Source organism: Pagrus pagrus (assembly GCF_965226575.1).
Source record: "Pagrus pagrus genome assembly, chromosome: 7".
Lineage (NCBI taxonomy): Eukaryota > Metazoa > Chordata > Actinopteri > Spariformes > Sparidae > Pagrus > Pagrus pagrus.
Window position 1 is genome coordinate 6,642,808 of NC_140191.1, and position 23,338 is coordinate 6,666,145.

The 23,338-nt window shown below is 41.6% G+C and overlaps 1 protein-coding gene across 7 annotated transcripts in view; it reads left to right on the forward strand.

Moving 5' to 3' along the window:
- The window catches only part of LOC311259931 (lamin-A-like), a 43,746-nt gene continuing 20,408 nt past the window's right edge, over nt 1-23,338 (forward strand). Inside the window, exons 1-4 of one of the 7 annotated variants that reach the window (XM_084357350.1) lie at nt 1-206; nt 3,100-3,289; nt 5,672-5,800; nt 7,779-8,158. In XM_084357350.1, the coding sequence (XP_084213476.1) occupies nt 7,824-8,158 (335 nt within the window). In that variant the 5' untranslated portion in view covers nt 1-206; nt 3,100-3,289; nt 5,672-5,800; nt 7,779-7,823. The other 6 variants (XM_084357352.1, XM_084357354.1, XM_084357351.1 and 3 more) reach the window with 6 other exon arrangements.

Consider the following 23,338-nt stretch of genomic DNA (forward strand, 5'->3'; position numbering starts at 1 on the left):
GCTGTCGGCGGCTGCTGGCTCGGCTCAGAGGAGTTCTCCTTCACCGATTTGCTCAAAGAAAAAGCTGCCCAGTGGATCATATCATGATTAACTGGACTGTCGACTTCTCCAAAGGTCAATAGTGACCGTGGAAAGAAAAGGGGGACATGTTTCAAACGACTGCGGGAAGAAGAGAAAAAGCTTCACTCCTTCAGCAGAGAGAGAAGGTGAGACCATCACACTGTTGATGTCGCAGTTTAATAATCTTCTCCAGGCTTCGTGTTGTGTTTCGGGTCCCTGTGTTTTCGTCAGAGTGGAGAAGCTGAGGAAGTGAACTCGGTGACCCAGGTGGAGAGATATCACGCACAAGTTTTTCATTCAGTCCGTCGGCCAGTGGAGGGCGCGTCGTTTCTTCTCTGTGCCTGTGATGACTTGACAAACAGGCCGCAGTGCAGACAGGGGGCGCCAGAGAGGCGCAGTGTGGCCGCTGCAGCATCACTCATGAGGAGGGAGGGAAGGGGAGGGACCCGGTGTGGTAGGGACAGCAGCCAGTGGTGCTGAGTAACTAAGTAGATTTACTTAAGTACTTAAACTTTACATGTATTCATATCCTTATGTAAAGACAACATACACATGCAGTATATCCTTCATATTTACACTGTGCAACTAACTTCTGCAATCCAATGTCTCTGTGCTATTATTTATATTTTCATACTATTTTACTAAGTATATTACATTTTATTACAGTTTACTTGAGTATTTCAATTTTCTTCTACTTCATACTTCAACTTCACTACATTTTCAAGGCAAATATGCTTTTTCTCCTCCACATTTATTTGATAACTATAGTCAGTAGTTGCTTTCTGATTTCAGGTATCATTATTTATTTCATCAGCAATCGGATGAATAAAAAACAGTCCAGTAATCTCAAAAACACTTAATTTAGAATATAATTATAATAAAAAGTTGAAAATCGGTCTACCTCTGGTATCCAGTAGTGTATACAGACGTGTAAATATATGTTTAATTTACTTTTACTTGTACTTTTGATACTTAAGTACAGTTAATATCAGATACTTTATGACTAGGGGTACAATGATTATTGGCCCCGGACGATTATTGGGCCGATATTCATCATTTTTCCGATTATCTGTGATTTTTTTTTGTCAGATTGCAGATAAAATAAACACATTTAACAAATCTGCTACTTTGGTTCTGATGCAGCATCGTCTCTTCACAATTATTAGCCTTTAAACACTGAATAAACTAGTAACTACATCAAATCAATGTAGTGGAGAGGAAAACTAAATTAGCAGAAAATCAAGTAAAGTACCTCAAAACTGTACCTGAGTAAATTGCACTTTTTATTTTTACTGCAAGTGAATATCGGTCCCAAATATCAGTTTCAGTCTCCTTGATTTCTAATAATTGGTGTCGTTGTCGGCCTTTAAAAAGCCAATATCAGTCGACCCCTGTTTTAAGACTTTTACTCAGTTGCATGGATGACTTCCACTTTTACCTTTACCACTTTTTTAATTATATTCTTTACTTGGGTACTTTATACAGCACTGAATTGATGAAAGGGTCAATGGAGTGTGTAGACTGTTATTTTTGCTTTACATATCTATCACTCTATTTTCAGCTTGCTTGGTCTTGTTTTGTTTTTATCTCTCATTCAGTCACTTTTTCCCTCTGTAACAAGTAAATTTCCTCGTCAAGGGATCGATCAAGTGTTATCTAATTAGTATTTTCATGTTCTGCTTCTCCAAAAGGTAAACATAGCACTTTTTACTCGATTAAACTAGTGCACATTCTAGTTAATGATACAGAATATAATCCACAAATAAATACACGCAGCAGTATGACAAAGATCTCCTCCTTTAACTCAACATGTCACCTTCAGACAAAACACATTTTCTTCAACTAAATGTTTTCAAACAAATAAATGTAGTGGAGTGAGAAGTGCTGTATTTTATCCCCGAGCTGTAGTGGAGTAGTAGTACAAAGTAGCATAAAATTAAAATATTTTACTGAAGTGCAAGTACTTCAGAGTTGTACTTAAGTGCTGATGTAAATTGGACACTTTCACTCAGTATTTTTACTTTGAGTCAAGTGGAAATACAGAGTGGATGAGACGCTGACAGACCAGCTGGTAGAGACAGATGTTGCTCCAGAGGTGAGATTGTTCGCTACTGAAACACACCCACAGTAGTTGAGGGTTATTCAGCCTGGTATTCTGTCCCTTCTACAGCTTCCCCAGCTTCCTCAGTTTCCCCTCAGGACAGTTACTTCCTCATTGAAGTAATGACTCAGCCCTCTGATCCTTCCTCCATCATGGTTTCTATTTGTTTAGACCCACCCAAGAAAAGAAAAGTCTCTCATCAAAGATAACGCATCGCGCTGCTCGTCCCAGCAATATTTATCCCACACTTCCTGCACATTATGAACGATTATGAAATGAATTTACATGAGACTGAAGGCTGCTGTGATCGTGTCAAGAATAATTAGCATAATATGCAAAACAAAGGCTCACAAAGCAGCAATTCTTTGACATTACAGTTCGTACAGTTTTATTGGAGCAGAAATGAACAGAAGGAAGAATTATTTGTAGTTGATATCCTTTAAAGCATTGCAGGCTCTTGTGCACTGGACAGAGATATGGTAACAGTCTTTTTTTAATAATGATTAATGCACATGTGTGAACAATGGTCTCTTGAATAGCAGAGATAACACAGTGAGAGACTGCTTTAGAATTAAAGCTGCTGATCAGGTACAAAGCAAGCGCAGATGCTCGCTCAAGGACAGCTAACGTGTTTCAGAGGAAGTGACTCTGGTGGTTTGTCAAATGAAAGATTAATGCTTAAATTATACAAATTAATCATTGCTGCTTTGCCCGGTTATCTGAAAATGAGTCAGGACGTGAGCAGTACTGTACGTCTGTGTGCAGGAAATGGAGGAAAGGTGATGAGGGATGAAAAAACAGAAGACTGGTACGAACAACAGAGCATGTGCGAGCTGTTTCAAAGTGTTTATAGTGGCCTTCTTAGCTAGAAAACTTCCTTCCCAAGTGAAACGCTCACATGCTGAAATTCGTCTTCGTCATTGCTGTGTTTTTCCCAGGAAATCCGCGAGTCAGGAGCTCCTGATGGAGAAATAAAACCCTCAGATTGCACAACGGGCACGCCTTGTTTTTCTGCTGCCCGCTTGGAATGCCGTGAGGGCAGAAAGAGAGAGGGAGAAAGACGAGGAGCGAGGCAGGGACAGGAAAAAAACTGACTGCCAACATATTGTTCAGTACTTGTCTTGTCTGGTGAGTTGCATCACAATCTGTCATGCCTGTTCCTGTCTGTGCAGTTGATGAGTGCATCTGGGATTCAGACAGCAACTATGTGCCAGACAGATGTGGATGGAAGTTGAAAAATAATAGTTGACCTGTTGAAATTGCTACGTCTCATCATTTAAAACATCTATGTGATGTTAAACAATCATTAACTTGTAGTTTTGGATCTATTTCAAAAACGTTTTTTGTGTTGTTGTTCTACCAATGGTATGTAGGAGAGTCATTTTACTGTACAGTACAGTGTAAACATAGGGCTGCAACAAGCGCCTTTCATTATCGATCAATCTGCCAAAGCCCCAGAGCCCTAAGTGATGTCTTCAAATTGATTCTTTTGTCCAACCACCAATCTAAAACCCAAAGACTCTGCATTTACTATCATCAATGACAAAAAAGGAGCAAATCCTGAAATTTAAGTAACTGGAACCAACAAATGATTGACAGAGAGCAGAGATCCAACGGGTGGCGGTGCATCACTTTGCAAATTAGTCTATAAAAAGTTAGAAGTGATTTGATTATTCGTTCGACAATTAATCGTCAACTATTTTAATAGATTAGTCTTTCGTTTGACTCACTTTTCAATCCGGACATTTGCTGGTGCAGGCCTCAGATTTTCTCTGCTTTTCTCTATTTGAATATCGTGAAGTGAATATCTTTGGGTTGTGGATTGTTGGTCATCCAAAACGAGCATTTGAATATGTCGCAGTTCTGGGAAACTGCATTGACCTGTTGTTTTTTTTTAAACATTTTTTCCCAAAACGAATGATTAATGAAGGTGATTGTGATTTTTCTTATATGGTTTGTAGGGCTACAATTTCCGGTTATTTTCATTTATCAATGAATCTTCAGATTATTTTCATGATTAATCGTTTAATCAAACCCAAAGTGACGCCTTCGAATTGACAACAGTCCAAAACCCAAAGAGTTAATTAACTATTATAGATGACAAAGAGAGAAGCAGCAAATTCTGACGTTTAAGAAGCTGGAACCAGCTAATCTCTGACGCAGGTTTAATCAATTGTCAAAGTAGTTGGCAACTAATTTTCTTCCAGTCGACCAACTCATTAATTGACTAATCATTGTAGCTCTGGTGGTTTGTGTACAAAGTTCTTTAGGTTTGAAATGTTTTGCTTTCCTTTTCGAAGAAGTTGTGTGATGTAATTGTTTGTGCACAGAGATGGCGCATGAAAGGAAAGAAGATTTGATCAGAGTTGTAGAAAAGCTTGTTGAGAGACGCTTGGGCTTCCTAGTTCTCATCTTAGTGTGACTTCCATGGAAACACAAGGGCTGGCGAACTCGAGATGAAGGGATAAGAGAGAGAGAGGTATAGAGGAGATGGGGGCAGAACAAGAGAGCTGTTTGTAAAGGGGACGTGTGACTCAGAGACTGACGGCTCCTTTCCACTGAAGGGCCACACTGCAGCCAGGAATACTCCCTTAGCCACTGGGCCTGCCCCATGCCCAAAAACAGAGATGCTGTCTTGCCCCTTGTTTAACCACATGCACATACACAGACACACACACACATGAATGGACTAACTTCCATTTCCATGGTGAGGAGACACATACACACGGAGAAAACGTCTTTTTCCCCTGCATCAGAACTTGATTGGACCTGTGAATCCATTAACTCCACCCAGAGGAAATAAATATAAGACCAGAATCAACTTGGTGCAGACCTTTAGACTGTCAAGATGTCTTGTGGGAATTATTCTGTCTTTCACTGGGAATATAATGCAAAAGATTTGTGGACTTTTTCCTCCTCTGATTCATCGGGCGAGCTTACTGACAGGTTATTTTTCTGCCATGGATAACACCAGGACCTCCCTACGAGGTAATGAAGGATTTCTATGTACTTTAGCTTGTTTGATGAAGGCAGTGTTTGTGTGTGCCGAGGTCATCTGTGTTCCCCCTCTGAAGCAGAGAGGATTTTCTTCTCGCTTTATGAAACGGAAATTCATCTTCCATGTATTTGCTGTCACGGCCATTTACAAGCAGAAAAGTGGGTTAAGAATGTATTCTTCGTAGCAGCGGGGAGGAGCGGGGTGAGATCCGCACGTTGACACACTTTCACCCACCTGGGAGCTGTTCAGTGTCATCACTGTCACCGGGTTTTATTGACAGACCACTTGCACCAGCCGCTGAGGTCAGCCCGTCTGCGAGAGCTCGGTCTGAGTGAAATGAGAAAGGGAAAGATAGGGCCAGTGCAGGGAGAGATAAAGCTCAGCAGCTGCTCTGTGTGTGTGTGTGTGTGTCAATACACAGTCACAGACACACACAGTCTGTCTGGTCTGACTCCTCCTCAACCGCCCCACCCTCCCTCTCTTGTGCTCCCGCCCTCTCTCTCCCTCTTCAGCAGTAGGTACATGTGCAGTGAGCGACAGCTACGAGAGCAGTTCAGGGCACGAGCCAAAGGCGCACACACCCACTAGCAGAGAGCAAGACTGCATTATTCAACGGATCCTCTTCTCTACGCTCCTCTGGGGTACGGCACACACACTCACAGCAGCACACACACACACTCCAACCAGCAGATAAACTTCTAGAAAGGTCCTGCACACTCACTTTTAGTCCCTTCAGCAGGCTGCAGTGGAGAGGTTCTCAGACAGGCGAGGTAAGGTTCAGAGAGTTTGCTCAGATTTTTGTCTCCCTGTGAGACTTTCTGTGTTTGTTACTCTGCCAGACAGAGCCACTGCTGTGCAAATAATGTGGTCAGACTATTGTTCTATTGTTTAACTTGTTCAGTCAGCTCAAAGTTAATTTCAGTCTCATTTAGGGAGCGGTGCTGAATAACTTTCAGCAACTTTTAAAAGTTGTATCTCATTTTCCTGCCCGCTCGTACTGAAGAGCAGGACACCAGACAGCACCTGTTAATGCTCGGCACATTTCGGGGGCTTAAATGGATGCTTCATTTATTCAGAGTTAGCCCAGAGAGTACTTGTGTGAGTGTATGGGTCTGCTCCTGTGGGCGTGTGCACACATCATGTGCATGCATGTGTGCGCCATCCCACCCACATGGGCGTGCATGTCCTTGCGCGCACTTTTGGTAATGGGCGGTGAGGGGATGGATGGCAAAGTTTTGGTGCATCCGCCCACCGCTGCGCCAAACTGGAGTAGGCTTTCCCGCCATTCAGTGGGGAAGGGTTGTTGGGTTGTGAGTGGAGCAGCTGTGGAGAAAGAGCAGTTCTTAAGTCACAACTGTTTGGCCTCAGTTGTAGTTGATGATAACAATAATGATGCATTTATTAGTATTGTTGAATGCCTCATCAATAATTGCAGTATGTTGTTCTCTGATGGGGAAGAAACACGGTCCTATTGCATGTTTTGTTGGAAGAATAGCCAGTTAATGATTTTCTTCTTTTTTTCCCTCCATCATCTTTAAATATACCTTTTTAAAATGTAACTAAAAACCTAAGTTTGTGCTGTATTTTCAGTGACTGAAGCCTTAACTGCAGTACTCTTATATTCATTTCTCTGTTAGCACCCATTCAAATGGCCCCAAAGTGGATGTATGTCCTTATCAGGGCATCCTGCAGTATTTTTTTTGGACTGTGAGTCAACTCTTTGGTATTGTGATCGGTGCTTGTGCAGGTGGTTGTGGGCGAAGTGATCACTGCAGAACATGCTGATGAGCATGGTAAACTATAAGAAGTAATTACAAGCTTCCTTTGTGGTTAACCTCAATTTTACTAAAAAAAAAAAAAAAAAATTCTGTGCAAACCGAGAAGGAAGGAAACGATTTATTTATTTTGGTCACCCTGGCTGCAGCGGCATATTTTAGGAGTAATCATACAAGTGTTTAATTGGCCTTGTGTGTGAGCTGAAGGTGGGGGTTGATGTTCGTGGGAAATATGTTTGCTCAGGAGTGAACTGCGTAAAGTGGCTTAACTACTCTGACAACAATTTAATGGAGCTGGAGGGGAACACAGCCAGGCATGTGTTATGACAGTGTGTGTGTGTGTGTGTGTGTGTGTGGAAGAGGGACGTTATCAGGAGCGTTCAAAGCAGGAAAAGGGCAGGAAACACTTTTTTTTTTTTGATAAAAAAATAAAAGGGGTTTGGTATCCAAAAAATCTGGAGTCTTAAAAAACAAGTACCACGAAAACAGAATCACATTCCTGTGAACGAGCTCCGCCTGCACATTACTTTCATACATTCACACAATACAAATACAATCGAGGGCGGTCATTAAATGAAGTTTGAGAGAGTGCAGTACTGACTGTGGAAAAAGGATCCTGGGTTACATTATCATGCAGAGCTGTGAGTAGGCCTATTACAGAATGCGGGCTGCCCAGACAAGGATCAGAGTTACGCAAGACTGGAACATTTCTTCACTATAAACTCTATTAAAGTTTAACGTGTGATTCTGCCCGTGATTTGCTGCACTGCGTTTCCAGGGAAGGCTGCCCAGATACTGTGGTTTTCATTAACTCTTCTTCCCTCACCCTCCTCCTCCCTCACAGCCAGTGACTCACCCCCTCTGCACCTCTTGCTGAGCCATTATTACCATGGAAACCCCAGGCCAGAAACGCATCAGCCGCGGTGCCGTCTCCCCGGCCCGCATCACCAGGCTGCAGGAGAAGGAGGACCTGTGCAACCTCAATGACCGGCTGGCTGTGTACATCGACAAGGTGCGCTCGCTGGAGATGGAGAACGCCGGCCTGCGACTGCGCATCACTGAGTCGGAGTCCTCGTCCAGCCGAGACGTGTCCGGCATGAAGGCGGCGTATGAGGCGGAGCTGGCTGACGCCCGCAAGACCCTGGACCAGGTGGCCAAGGAGCGAGCACGGATGCAGCTGGAGCTGAGCAAGATCAGGGAGGAGTACAAGGAGCTTAAAGCCAGGTAGGAGGAGCATGTGGGGGTGGAGCTTGAAAGGGAGTGGCTTTGTTACAATGATGATGTCACACAATGGGTGTGGCTACACACATATTAACTATTATAATGTCTCTTTAATGTTGTTGTAAACTGTATTTGGTGAGATTACAACAAATTTCCACCCTGGTGGGCAACAAAGATGTCTTCTATCAGCTTGAGCTGCACTGCTATACACAAGACAGGCCCCACTCCCCACAGTCATCTAACCACACCCTCTCAATTTGGCGGTCTATTTAAACTGCAAAAATCTCCCAGCTCTCCCTCTGCCTGTCAATGCCAGCGCTGCCCTGCGTCAGTATTGCTGCATGCTCTTTCAGCATCCACCTGCAGGCTCCGACTGGGGGGTTCAAGATGTTTTGCTTATCACTCCCTGTGTGTAAACATATGTAAACATATCTGCGGGGAGTTATGATGTCGGAGCCAAGACGCCAATCTCTAACCATGTTTTGCTGCTATAATAAACATTTCAATCGTGAGTTATCCGACTGATATTCTATTATAAGCAGCATACAGTACATGGAGCTTTTTTTGGTTAGTATTTCGTGCATCCCTTTATGCACTTTTAAATGCACCAGAATAAAACATTAGAATAAAACAGGCTGTCGGCAGAAGCCATAAACCAGTCACACGTCTTTCAAGTTGTGTTGCAGTATTGATGACACAACATTTCTTCTCTGTCTGGTCCCTTTGTGGGGGAATTCCCTGCATTTTTGGAAAGTGAACCCGCAGTAAGCTGGGAATACCCCTGTGACACTGATGCATGAGAATGATATGCTTCTCACATTATTTCTGGCTCAAGATGATTCAGTTCTTTTGTAGTTAAGAGACACAGGTGAGCTAAGAATATAATGTGACATGATTTATGGTGACATTACGTTATGTTCTTCGTACTTGCTGTGGCACATCAGCCGCTGCAGGCTTTTTCTTGCGTTAACAATTGACATAAAATCTTAACGCGTTTCCCGAGATCTCATAGCTGTGTTTAAGGCGGCGCTGCAGTCAAAACATCTGAAAATGCGGATCAGAATGCTGTAATTTTACCTTTTGTGCTGCCATGCCTTCAGTTCACACCTGCTGTTGTTCAGCACCACTGAGACTGTGCAACACCTTAATTTTCCACCAGGAATGCAGTTGTTGAGCCATACCTGTCATTAACACTGTAGAAGACATTCCTGGTGGTTTAGTTTGTATGACTCGTCAGTTTGCTAGTACAGTTATGTCACTTTAAGCCCAGGGGTGTTGGAAATCACACACCTTCAGCCAAACGGGCTCCACCTTTAACACACAGCCTCACCGGTTAAGGTAGAATTATCACCGCCCTAATGACTGGATGTCTTTCATTCATGTGTTTGACACAACTCGGCTGCTTAAAGCTCTGAGAGATAACTGATGCAGCACTCAGATAATGAAAGTTTTACTTGGCGAGCACAGATCATCGATCGATAAACACGTTGAGTTTGTACACACTGTAAAAATCAGATCTATTCATTATAAACAAAGAAAAATCATTGATTTCTTAAACATGAGACCTTTGTCATATCCAGCAGGAGTTGATTGCATCGTTAAAGTTAATATTTAACGGAGTAAAGTCGCATAAAAGTCCCTGAGATCTCACCTAGCACTGAAGGTGTGTGTATTTAATGACTGACCCCAGGCATTGTGCACTGCGAGTTAACAGCAGGTAATGGTGTGTGTTTATATCATTGCTACCATCTTTTTTTTAAGAAGATGCATGAGCAGAAGTCTGTCTGAGTTTGTGGATATCCTCAGCTGTGATTTCAGCTCCGCAGGTGGATGTCTGCAGATCAGTCTGCTGCCGTAGGGCTCAGCCAGAGGTGGCTGTCGAGGAATGTGTCAACGTCTTGGCAAAAATGAGAAAATTAAACCTCTAGATATACTCACACAGTGCATTTACTTACTTGTCAGACTACATGTACTCCTTTTACAGGGACGAAACTATGAAATAAACAAAACAGTTTCATTTTCAAATTAAAAATGACATTTTTGTCATTTTGTTTTGCCGAGGTATGGAAAGTATTATTGAGCTTGCCATCATGACAGCCTTAGGACAATAGGAGCACACATTGCAGGGAGTCCTTTCCCCCAATTAGCACCATTGTGCTGTCTTTTCACTGAGCTGACATTACTGTCAGAAATGTGAAGCATGTCCATGTGAACGTATGCAAAACTCAGAGGGTCACTGCAGCTTGTAGAAAGATGAATATAAATGTAAAAACTCAGAGCTACTGTGCCTTTATTGTGCACTGCAGACAGATGTTGACCTTCATTGTGGCGTCAGCTTTGTCCCAAGCTCATCCATTAACGGTTTGTAGATTAGCTCTTACTGTAGGTGGATGAGGATGTTGACTCTGGATAAAAGGCCACATGTTGAGAGAAAAGTATTATTAAATTTTGTTACTGTGCTTCTTGTAATTCTCTGGCTCCTCGACAAGAAACGTAGCAACGGCTCCTTCAGCTGTATTGTTTTAAAAAGGAAGCGGATCCTCTTTGACGCGTGTGTGGTGGAAAAGGATCACTCAGTCCGGCCCGGGCCGGCTTTATCTGCCACACTTTACACTGCGTGTTTGGTGTTTGGTTGCCATGGCGCTCTGGGAGTCTTGGCTGGGCCGTGCGACGGGGTGGTGACTCAGAGGTTTTTCATGGCCTCTGGAATGGGCTGACTGTGGAGTCGCTGTAACGGGAAGTCAGTTTTATTAATACACACTGACGGGCAGCCGAGCTGAGCTTCACGTGGCGACAGCAGCAGACGGCGACGCAACAAACGCCGGACAGCCACGTCTCACAACATGTTGACTTTATGTTAATGTCTTCGGTTGTTCCCTCTAAAGTTTGACAGAACGTACAGCAGCAGGTGGAACTGTCACTGCAGTTCAGTTGACCGGACACACCTGTTCAGCCCAAAGGCATGACACTGCTTCTCTTCTCACACACATACACACACACACACACACACACACATCTTTGTATGCATAACTACTACAACAAACACATGCTCCCCCCCTCCCCTGAGGCAGAACCTCAAGCTGTTGGGCCAGAAAGCCAACCATTCTCCCTACAGCACTATTTGACTTGTAAATAATTCAAAACTGTCGACAAAAGCAGGTGTGGGTGGAATGCGGTGCTGTAAAAGGAAGTCTAAACCCAAAGCTGGGAGCCAGGTACGCTTCTTGAGAGGAAAAAAAACAGGTCAGAAAACAGAAGATTTGAGCCCCTGAGCAACAGCAGGAGCTACAGAACTGTGTTCACAGGTTTGTCGAGGCCTTGTTTAGTCATCTCTCCTTAATACTGAAATAGTGCGTCTGTCTGGTGTCTCGTGCCCAGTCTCACCTCCAGCTGTGCCGCTGGCTGTGAAACATGAGCCTGTGTGGGAGAACTGGCTCATCAGTGTCACTGGCAGGAGTCGCTCTTGAACTCCTTCTTCTTAAAGCTCCACCCAGGAAGATCAGTTGGCTTTGTCTGGTTTTTTTTTGTTTGTTTTTTTTAAACGTGTTCATTTTCAAACTGTAGAGCTGAAACAATTAATCAGCAATTACTGTGATAATCAAAAATAAATTAAAAAAACCCACTGCTTTCAGATTCTCAGATGTAAATATTTGCTGTTTTTGTAGCGTTCTATGATATTAAACCAAATATTGTTGTGTTTTTGACACAAGACTGGAAAAAACAAGTTGTATCAACTTGGGACATAAGAAATATTTATTGGTCCTAATGATTTGATAATGGAGTGGTGAATCAATAATAATAATCATTGGTAGCAGCTTTGGTTAACAATACTGATATTAATCAATATTATCACAGTATTATATCATTATTCTGATTATTTTGTGAAACTACCGATAGTCATCCCTACAATATAGTCCAGATATCGAGATATTTGGACAAAAACAAAAAAAATATATGATTTTTTCATCTTGTCCTAGCATTTGTAAGATGCTTTTGAGGAGATTTGAGAATATTAAGATATAAAAAAATCCCAATATCATTTTAAGACCAGCTGTCCCAGCCCTAATCCGTGGTGTACAAACCTTTGTATACCTGCTGCACACAGTGTCTGAAATCAAAAGCCAACACCCCTTTTATAATCGTAAAATACTAAATGTTGATCTCCGTTTCATCAAAGGTTGTCTGATGAGGATGATCTTAAACACTGTCAAGGTTGAAAAATAAACAGCCAAGCCCAGATCAGATCTACTTTGAATGTATAAAAGCAGGGATTCACCAGGTCTGAGTCGGCCCCACCTGTCGGCACACTGTGGTTTTGGGTGTGGCAGCAGGTAGACGAAGCATTTGTCTGTTGGAACATTGTTTTCAAAAACAGATTAAGTAAAAGTGGTGCTGTAGACACAACGTGGCAGAACATGTCCTGCAACCTGAAATGAGAGGACAATTCAAAGATCTCGTGCTGAACTGAACATGTTCTTATACTGTGTTCACGGACTGATGTGCAGTCTTGATGCCAACTTGAGGCATTCACAGTTATCCGAGGACACAGCAGGACGTGCTCTTATCACACAGCACATTCACATTTCCTTGTTTTGTAATATTTTCTACCACTGTGTACAGTATAGCCTGCGTAGAACAGGCCCCGTTGTGCTGTAGGAGAGCATTTATCCATTTGCGTTGCATATCATCCCTCACCACTCCCTGTGAAGTGTTTGTGTCCCCATGAGCAACATATCCTCATGATGGCCCATTTAGATGTAAAGCTGCGTGCTGACCTTTTACTTCATTTGCATCCTGCAACACATCACATATTTCTATTGTCATTTCAGAGCTGCACAGTAAGCACTGACATTTATGCTACTAAGGACACATGCAAAACTACATTAACTCAAGTACTTTACCTGAGCGTTTACATTTTCTAACTGCAGAATACAATCAACAAATACGTGAGGATGTAAAATATCAGATTTTCAATACACGATAATCATGGCCAAAATAATTTACAATAACAATATTATTCCAATATCTGTATAAACATAAACAATGGCAGTCAAATGTATCATTAACTGACTCCAAAAAACTGCCAAAAGTGTTTCCATTTTGTCCGACGACTCTGAGAGTAGTAGTCACAAACGGTGGTAGTAGCTACCTACTACCACTTCTTGTAGCTACACATCGCTGGAGGCAATTTATCAGATTTCATGTAGCTTCCTCTGGAGCCACCAAAGGCTTCATACTACTTTTTCACATATGCAGTACTCCTCAAGACCTGTAAACCCATTTTAATGTGTAAGACTGGTGGAGTTACCCTTTTATAAAAGAAAATACATGCAGGACTTGTAACCAGGACTCAAAATTAGCACCAGCCACCAGCCAAATGCTGGTAAAATATTCAGTTGGCTGGTAGATTTGTTTCACTCACCGGCCAAAAAACAGTGGTGATCTGTTGAGTGGCTGGTAAAATGTGGACGTTCAGACGCCAGTTGGCTGGTGGACAAAAAAGTTAGTTTGGCATTTCTACGCTGTGGCGTTGCTACTTTTACTTAAGTACAAGTGTTAGTACTTCTGTCACCTCTGGCAACGCATGCAAAATGATAAACAGACTCCTATTATGTTGCCAACCTGTGCTTTGTGAGTAAAAAGGGGAAGTAAAAGGGGAGCGCATGATGCAGAGGTTTCAGAATATGACGTCACAACTTGTGGTCTAACATTAGTCACAGTTTCTATATTTATTCAGAGGGAAACTTTAGATACGTAACACAATACACATTTAGGTGAATCATTAAACATTCATGCTATTACTGGCCGTTGTTATGAATAACAGGAGGACTCATTCAAGCTGCTCATGGTAAGTATGTTGAGATCAAATGTTTGGAAGTCTCTTCCTAAAATGGACAAGAGGGAGCCTGTACTCCACTTCTGATCGGCCAGTTCAGCCTTTCAGATGCCTTCACTGTTGCTGCTTAAAGTGAAGCTTTCTTTCACTAGTCTGGTGGCAACAGAACATCATTATGCCGTGTTTCTTTTTCCCTAAGCGATTTGAGAAAATACATCTGACTGTGTACTCTCAGACCAGATCTGCCAAGGGGCTGTCATTATACTGAATAGGAAATCAGTTTGATGCACATAACAACAGAGTGAAGTGTGAAAAATATTTTGGAAACTCCAGCAAACAAACAAAGTAATGCACACCCAGTTACTTCGTTCTTACCTTTTTCCAATAAAAAAATATGCAATTCCACATCATTTTGGACCATAACTATATTTGTGTACAAAATAAAATTGGAAAAGCTACAGCAGATAAATAAACAACACCCCAAAAGCTGAATAAATTATAAAACATGCCAAAAAAGTCCACTGGGGACTAACTACGACCACTAGATCTGGGAAAAAGTCATATTATGATTACACTCATCCACTTAGGTGGTTCCCAAGACAGTCTGGGTGCTGCACCTGAGCTATTTAATGGCAGGGAAACCCCATGGCTGTACTGAACTGTTGTTTTCACTATTAATAAATGAGCAGAATATCTTTTCAAGTAATCACTTGCTCTATAAAATGTCAGGTAATATTAAAAAACACACATCACAATTTTTAAAAATCCAAGATGACGTCTTTAGATTGCCACCAACCGTCCAAAACCCAAAGAGGTTGAATTTGTTATCGGAAAAGACAAAAAAAAGCAGTAAATCTTCACATTTCAGAAGCTTGAACCAGAGAATATTTGGGAGTTTTCCAAGAAAGCGACTAAAAACAATAATTTATTATTAAAACAGTGAACGATTAAAGGACATATTATTTTGGGTTACTACTAGAACAGGTTTACATGCTTTAATGCTCAAAAAACACATCAGTTTTCTCATACTGTCCAGCGCAGCAGCTCTGCATTCCCCCTCTGTCTGAAACGCTCTGTTTTAGCTCCTGTCTCTTTAAGGCCCCTCCTCGTGAATAGCCAGTCTCCTCTGATTGGTCTGCTCACACACGCCCGAGCCAGCATCGCTAACAACAACTGGACAGCTGTGCTAAATTAATTTGTATGTGCCAAACTAGCCACTAAGCATAAATTATATGAATGTGTGACATTGTGACATTGTGTGATGTCACAAAGTCACGGAATTAAAGGCGGGACTACTGGGCGAGGCGTTTCAGGAGCAGTGTTTTCTGTGGGAGAGAGGAGCTTCTGTTGGTCCAGATGTTGACCTTTTTAACTTTCAAGACCTTTTAGAAGGACGAAACCAAAAAATGATAGGTCTCCTTTAATTGATTTCTTGATTCAACTCTACAAGAAAACAGTAAAAAAAGATTGTGTTAATGTTTGAAAATAACATCCAAGTCTAATCTATGGCACATTATACTGTGCACTCTGCTTCCAACATCTAAAAGACTGATTATGCAGACTTAGTAAAAAATTAACGACCATAACGTGCTGTTATTAGGTCAGTGTAATTAGTGGGATGAAAAATTAAGATCGCAAGCTTCGTATAATCCTGGTATATCTTTGTTCAAATGCGGACACACTTACAGGTATTTAATGGTTTAACACTCATTTATGAAAGCTCAGCGTCTGACCACTTAATTCATAATTGACTGCATCCTTCTGCTTCAATAATCATTGCACCAATAGAGCTTTTTCACAGCATTGTCATATCAGGAAAGGCACAGGTAGAAGCAATTAAATTAACAATGGCTTCATTCCTTGTAGTCATGCTAGTGAGCCAGCATACACAACACCAGGAGCCTGGAGCCTCCTTCATTACTGTTGTTAATTACACCCATTCTCCTGTCATTAAATCAATCAAAATGTCTGCTCCTTTCTCGGCCGCGTTGGCCTCATCGACACTGGCAGCCTTCTCGCGTTTGAATCTGGAGCAGAATTTGACAAAATTAAACAAACTCTCAGATTAATTCTCCAGGTAATCGGCACTTTGTGGATTAAATTCAAGCTCAGTATCATCATGAGCCCTGCACCCCGAGGCCAGAAAACAAGCGGCAAGCCACCATCCGCCACCATCCACCACCAGCGGCAGATTTCATCGCGCCGCTGTGCGTCTTTTCTCATGCCGTTTGATCACATTCTGCTCTGTTCTTCTGGCTGCCTCGGGGGGGAAACCCTGTGTTCCCCTACGATGAGCTCAGCTTGTATTATGTGACAGCAGACAATTGTCTGTCACATTGAGTCATGCCAGGGCAGATAAGAGCTCATAGAAGAGCCCGTGATTCTGGGTGTGATCCAGCGGGGATGTAAATTGGATCGCTCTCTGAAGTGCCCTGTCCGACACTGAAGACGCTCCTCCACATTGAATAACTTTTTTTAAAAGTACAAAGAGTCATAAATAATTTATACCTGTATCATGTTAAAAAGATACATTGGCAATTTTTCTTTACAAAGCAACAGCAGCTGTTCAGCCACAAATACTGAAAGCTAGAAAGTGATTGCATGAAAATTGTATTGCGTGTGTTTTGTTCCATATTGTGACACAGAAGGAAGCTAAAAGTCAATATGAACAGATTACAGCTGCAGATGATGATTACTCTCATGAACAATTCATCCGCTGATTTGTTTTTTTTTCTCAATTACCTGATTTTTTTGCCCTTAAAATGTTTGAAGATAATGAAGAATTGCATCACATTGTCCTTTAGCCCCAGGTTGTGTCTTCAGATTATTTGCTTTGTCCAAAAAAGTCCAAAACCCAAAGAGATTCAATTTCATAATGATATAAAACTGAAAAATCCAGCTTCACATTTGAGAAATTGAGGACAGGGAATATGTGGCTTTTTAAAGATAAATTATCAAAACAATATCAGATAAATTTACTGTGGATCGACTCAGTCTCAGCTCGAGAACTGATTTATTTACTGTATTTGTTTATATATTTACCTTTTCCTTCCGATATAGTACATTTAAAATGTCAAGGTATTAATAACAATAATATAAAATAAAAAAACAATTATAAACTTTATTTATATAGCACCTTTCTAAACAAAGTGCTTTACAAAACCAAATAACACACAAAGCAAAAAGAAAATAAGCTAGAAACCATAAAAACTAAATGCAGAAAGCCAGGGGTGGAAGTAACTAATGCAGCTACTCAGTTACTGTAATAAGTCACTTTTTTGTGTTTTTTCCAAGTCTGTAATTTTACTTATACTTTACTACTTAGTTACTTTTAAAATCACAATTGAATACTAATATCTAAACCTTTCATCTGCATTTTTGTAGCCAGTAAGGCTATCCAACCCCAGTGGGCTCATGAAAACCCTGACAGACGGACAAAAACCACAAAACTCTGCAGCAGGAACAGGTTTGGAGAAGTGACCATGACCACTGAGCAGAACAGAGCAGGACTCAGGAGAAATTTAGACTGAAGATTTAGAGAAATGGAAACCACCTGCTATTGATAATGCATCAACGGCTAAAAAGTAACTCCACTTACCACTCTTACTACCACTACATTTACTTGTAGTTGAGTAATATGTCAGTAATATGACTCTGCCCATACTTGTTACATTTATGATACAGTTAAAGTTAATCTGTAAGCGGTTGTGTCTCTGAACAGATATCCTATAGGTAATGTCAGTGGGTGCTATAAGGCCCGGTGAGAGTATGGCTGGTTGGTCTGGTGACTATTTGTTCTCTACGCCCCTGACAGAATACTTAGCGATGGAAAACAGATGTGGCCTGTAAATGTGCTGGATGGCTGCTGTGTGGAGCCGTTTCTGTAGGGTTTATTGGCGCACGAGTAATGAGAGAGTTGGTCTTGGACTTCAGCGGACCAGAACTTGGTACAGAACGAAGGTTCTGGCAGGCTGCTGTGCTGTGTGTGTGTGAGAGAGTGAGTGAGTGTGTTTTACAGAATTACAGTTTCCATAGAACGTTCAGAGGCTGCCAAGCCCTCGATGACTCACTCGCACATGGACAGGGTAAATTACTCTAAGATGGTGGGACTCCACAGAGTCTCTCTCTCTCTCTGTGTCTTTCTTTCTGTCGCTTGCTCGCTCTTTCTGCCCAAGGACCCATCCCATTGGAGAGTGGGAAAGGTGGGTGCACTGTAAACTCAACCGTTCCCGTCCCATCTGGTTAGTTATGTAACGATTGCTCCGTTTCTGCTAAAAGCTCATTCACTGTGAAATAAATTGAAGCTGACTTGGATGTTTGGAGCAGCTTTACTATATAATATAAACAGGGCAGTGAGTTTGTGAAGGAGCTCTTTCAACTTCGTCTCACATGTTCTGCATTAACTGTTGCTCTTGTTTATTGGGACTGAGGAGATGTGATTACGAGCCAAGTTTTTGCATCTTGATGTGGTTCTTCATCAGTTACAGCTCGAGGGGTTGCACAGAATAAACAACTAGTTAACCATCAAAGCTTAGTCTAGTCGACACTGTGCATCTTTGTAGACTAACCGTTTGTAGATTTCTAGCACACTTCAGTATAAAGTGGAATCGTAGTACAACAGAAGCTGGACATAACTTTAATCGTTATTGAACATGTGTTTGTCTAAACAATCATTTTCTATGTAATGTGGTGTTAAATGAAAAGAATTTCCGATATTTATAGAAGGAAAGACTCCCGCTGTCCCTGCCAGAAAGCAGTTGCGTTGTTGCAGGCATGGGGGTTCAGTCCAATCCAATACCCCAGGTCGGTCCCGCCTACAGTAGTTAATATAATATAATTTATAATAAACTTGATTTATACAGCAGCTTTGTAAACAAGGTTGCAAAGTGCTTCACAGAAAAGGAAAAGCAAGAAAAAACGGCAGATAAAAAATTGAATAAAACCACACAAGGATTATTAAGTTTAAAAATGTGACATGGTAAGTTTTCAGTTTGTTGGTTTGTCAGCAGGATTATTCAAAAACTACTGAACAGATTTCCACAAAACTTGGTTGGTGGATGGGTCTTGGCCCAGAATAGACCCCATTAACTTTTGGTGCAAACCCAGGATTTTTTTCCTCACTTTCTTTAACATCACGAGGCAGGGCATTTCTTCTGACATTTTAGTTAATTTCTCAGGGGAAATGTGTGGATCTTGATCAGGCATATTTAGGTGGCTGGTATCTATGAGTGAGATCAATTTGATGTGGATCCTAGATCTGCTGATCTTAGATAATGGTAAAGCTGTTATAAGTGGTTTAGAATTGAAAGCGATACGGACTGTTGGGCCTTGGCGGAGGTATGTGCTCTACCGAGTTCCTTTCCGGTTGTGTTTGAGACCTTATTCACAATAATTAATCATCATTGTTCGGTGAAGAACATTGAATAAATCTCCTGCGATTAATCGACTGTTCGACTGCTTTCTGGGATTGATGAGTATTAAAATGCTCTACACAACGCTGTCGCCTTTTATTGTTCTTGAAATGATGGAGACGCTGATTAGATTTATTATCTCATGTATTTTGTGAGTAGCGCACTGCTCTGCTACGGTTAATGTGTTTGTTATATGGAACTAAAATGCTGGTTTCCTTCTTTTTGATACCATTTCTTCACTCACACGCACACTCATCAAGTTGGCATGTTTTTTTTTAACTTGTCGCCAAACGGGTGTGGTTTGCCACAGAGAACAGTACACAGTGCCCAAGTGTAGACAATCACAGGAAAACAAAGGCAGTGTCATTTTCAGTGTTTCTCAGCTCACCTGACACTGAATTGTCCTGATGCAAAACAACCCTTTTTGTCTCTTGTATACTCAGCAGTGAGCTCTCTGTGTTTCCTTTAACGTCTGTATTCGATGCCAGTCCACTTTGCGTGAGAGCACCGAGTCCTCGGGCCAGTCCCACAACCACAACTTGGTTATACTCCAAGCATCAAATCCTGTTTTCCTCATAGGCTAGCACAAGCTAAAGAATGCTGACCAAAAACTCATCGCAGCCTCATAAACTCCACATGGGTCTTGTTTAGCGTACAGCTAACATTAGCAGCGCTCTCAGTTTTCCGCTCATGGAGTTTTCATTGTAACTGAGTGCAGCTGGAGAGAGAGAGAGAGCTGTGCCTCGCTGGAGTGGAGGCTAGAACACAATCTGTTGGAGCATAAGTGAGAGCTGTGATCCACCGGGGAGGTTTCTTGTTAATGCAAATGAGAATTAAACTGCAAATTGAGACACTGTTCCAATCAGAATGATGTGTGAATTGCCAAGTTAAGAAGTACGATTAATGTGCAGCGCCACATAATGTGCAGCGTGTCAGTGCCTTATTGGCAGAAGACTCTGAGATATCTTGTATACTCAAACCAAAAGTGTTGAGGCAATGCAGTTAAACCTGTTTTAAAAAGGAAAGGGAAGTCGTTTTAGTCCCTGCAGGCTCAGCAAGGTTACATACTTCAAGGGTCATTTATTTGGGATTGTACACATGGATGGTCAATAAAGATAAGTTTAGAAACATGAAACTGATAGTTGGCATAGTTACCATCCTTTTTATCAGTAGCATTCCTTATCGTCGGTCCTGCATTCACGTGTACTCTTTTTTTTTTTACAGATGTGTAAATATGGAAAATGAAATGTGAAGTGGCACCTATGTATCCTGGTACCGCTCGTAATCACTGCTGATAATATCACTCAGTTGCAGTGAAAGTAGCTTATAAACTAAAAACAAAGATAAATAGGCAGCAGGCGCCTGACTCACACTCTGATGATTCATCAGCTAATCATGAAGGGAGGAACAAGGGCTGTTTCATAGGCCTCTTTTGTCTGTGGACTGTGGACTGTGGACACACACACACACACACACACACACTTTTCCTGTACACACCTTTCTCTTTCCTCACGTGTAGACTGCACTGTGTTTGAAGAACTGCATTAACAAATGCAAATTTTAGCAGGCATGAATGGAACAAGAGAGTACGTATACTTCTTTTCAGTTTGGGGATTTTGTTTTAGGAAGTTTTGACATGAGAGAACACCGCCTCCCCCTCTCTGCCTCCCGCTCTCTGCCTCCCCCTTTCTGTCTCCCCCTCTCTGTCTCCCCCTCTCTGCCTCCCGCTCTCTGCCTCCCCCTCTCTGTGTGGTTGTCTTGTCAGAAGAAGTCGACTCCCTGAAACCTATCAGACACGGTCGACATTTGCGCTGCTTTAAAAAAGTGAATACACTGAGAACTTTGTTCCCGCCTGCCACATGTGGATGCGTACGGGTGGCCCCTGGCAAAGACTGCGTTGTTGTCAGTTTCTGGTGATTTACCACACACATGCACATAAACACACAATCCCCGTTCTTGTGTTCGTCTTCCCTGAAGAGACACAGGAAGCAGTCATGTGCCAGCCTGTAGTGTTTATTTTCCTGCATATTCTTTTGTGAGAGTTGCACAACACACGATTTGTCTTGAGCTCGCAGGCCTTAATGGATTTTTGTGTTGTCGTTTTGTAGTCTGTGCTTCAGATTCAGGTTGAGACTCCTCACAGCTCTCATCAGCTCTCATCTACTACAGATATATTCATTTTGTTTGAAGTTAGTACAACAGTGCATCTCAGAGGTTGTCCGCAGTAGGGCTGCAAGTGATTATTTTCATTATCGATTAATCTGTGGATCAGTTGTTTGGTCAATAAAATCTCCTTAAATGGTAAAAAAGATGTTGTTCAGTGTTTCCCAAAGCCCAAGATGACGTTGTCAATGTCTCGTTTTGTCCACAGCCCAGAGATATTTGATGTGCTGTCAAAGAGGAGGAAAGGAAACAGAAAATATTCACATTTACGAAGCTGGAATCAGAATTTTGACTTTTTTATTCTTTAGAAAATGACTCAAACTGATTAATCAATTATCAAAACAGTTGATTAGTTTAATAGTTGACAACTAATCGATTAATCGTTGCGGCTCTTCTGCCCTCATACACCTTTAATATGTTAGAGTATGTCACATTAAGTAATTAGTTGACTGACTTAAAATGAATCAGCAATTTTGATGATAAATTATCGTAGTTATTAAAAATACCAAACATTCACGTAATTGAGCTTTTTTAATGGGATGATTTGTTTTATATAACCGTGTATTTTCGTGCACAAACCTAAAAAAATTTAATTCTCTTTTCAAAAAGTCAGACATAAATTCATGTTCCCGTTTTGATTTTACTGTTCTCCTATAACAAAATAACCACCGATGTCACAGTGATGCTGAAATTTTAAAACAGTGATAGAATTTGAAAGTTGAGTGAGGATTCAACCGAATGCCGTCCTGAGTAAGAGAACAGACTCTCCCCTCCACCACCTGCATTTGTGCCTCTGCTTGTTGAACGATGAAATACCTGTGAGTGTTGTTGGACAAAACAAGCACTTAAAACTTTCGGTTTGGGTTTCTGTAAAATGTGATGGAATTCTTTACATATTTTTGATTGGCTTGATAGATTAAACAACATCATTAGTTGCAGCCTGCATCAGAAAAGGTGTTTTATTGTAATGGCCCATTAACACAGTATAAATGTAACACTACTGTACTCCAGCACGTTTTCCTGGCTCCAGTTCTATTTCTGGGTCCGTGTGTTTGTTTACTGAAACCCCCATTATCCAACAACCTTCCTCTTACTCACCTTTTCCCTCCAGTGTCGTCAACATAAAGCCGCTTTGTGAATGTAGTCAGGGTGGAAAAAGAGGAAAGGATGGCTATAATTGGCGAAGGGAACATTTTCGAAGATCTATAGGGAATTTGGGAGAACCCCCTTCTTTTTTTTTTTTTTTTTCCTCTCAGTGTTTGAGCAGTGAGTCATTGGGAAACCCCACCCACATGTGCCCACACATGCTCGCCAGACTGAGTGGGTGTGTGTGTGTGTTTATACAGTTACACACCATATGGATCAATGGACACTTGTAGTGCATGTTTGAGGAATTCTTTTGTGCAACAGGAAATGAACGAGGTGATGAATTGTTCGTGGCTACAGCAGCCCCTCACAAAGGCACTGGTTTAAAATACACTGGCAGGAAAAAATCACATTGGTTTTTTCCTCCTCAGCTTCAGCAGATGTGCCCATGTGCAGAGCTTTGAACCCCCTCCTGCTGCAGGGGAGCTGCTCCGTGGTGAACTGCACGAGGCTGCAGCTGTAGTGGGGCAGGTGTCAGTGCGTGCATGTAGGTATCTCAATCCCTCGCAGCTACTTTTCCAGACAGCTGCCATAAATGGGAATATGTTGGTCAACTTTCCCTTTTAAAATAAGAATTCAAAATCTCACTCATCGCAATCATTGAAGCATTGAAAATGTTTTTACAAA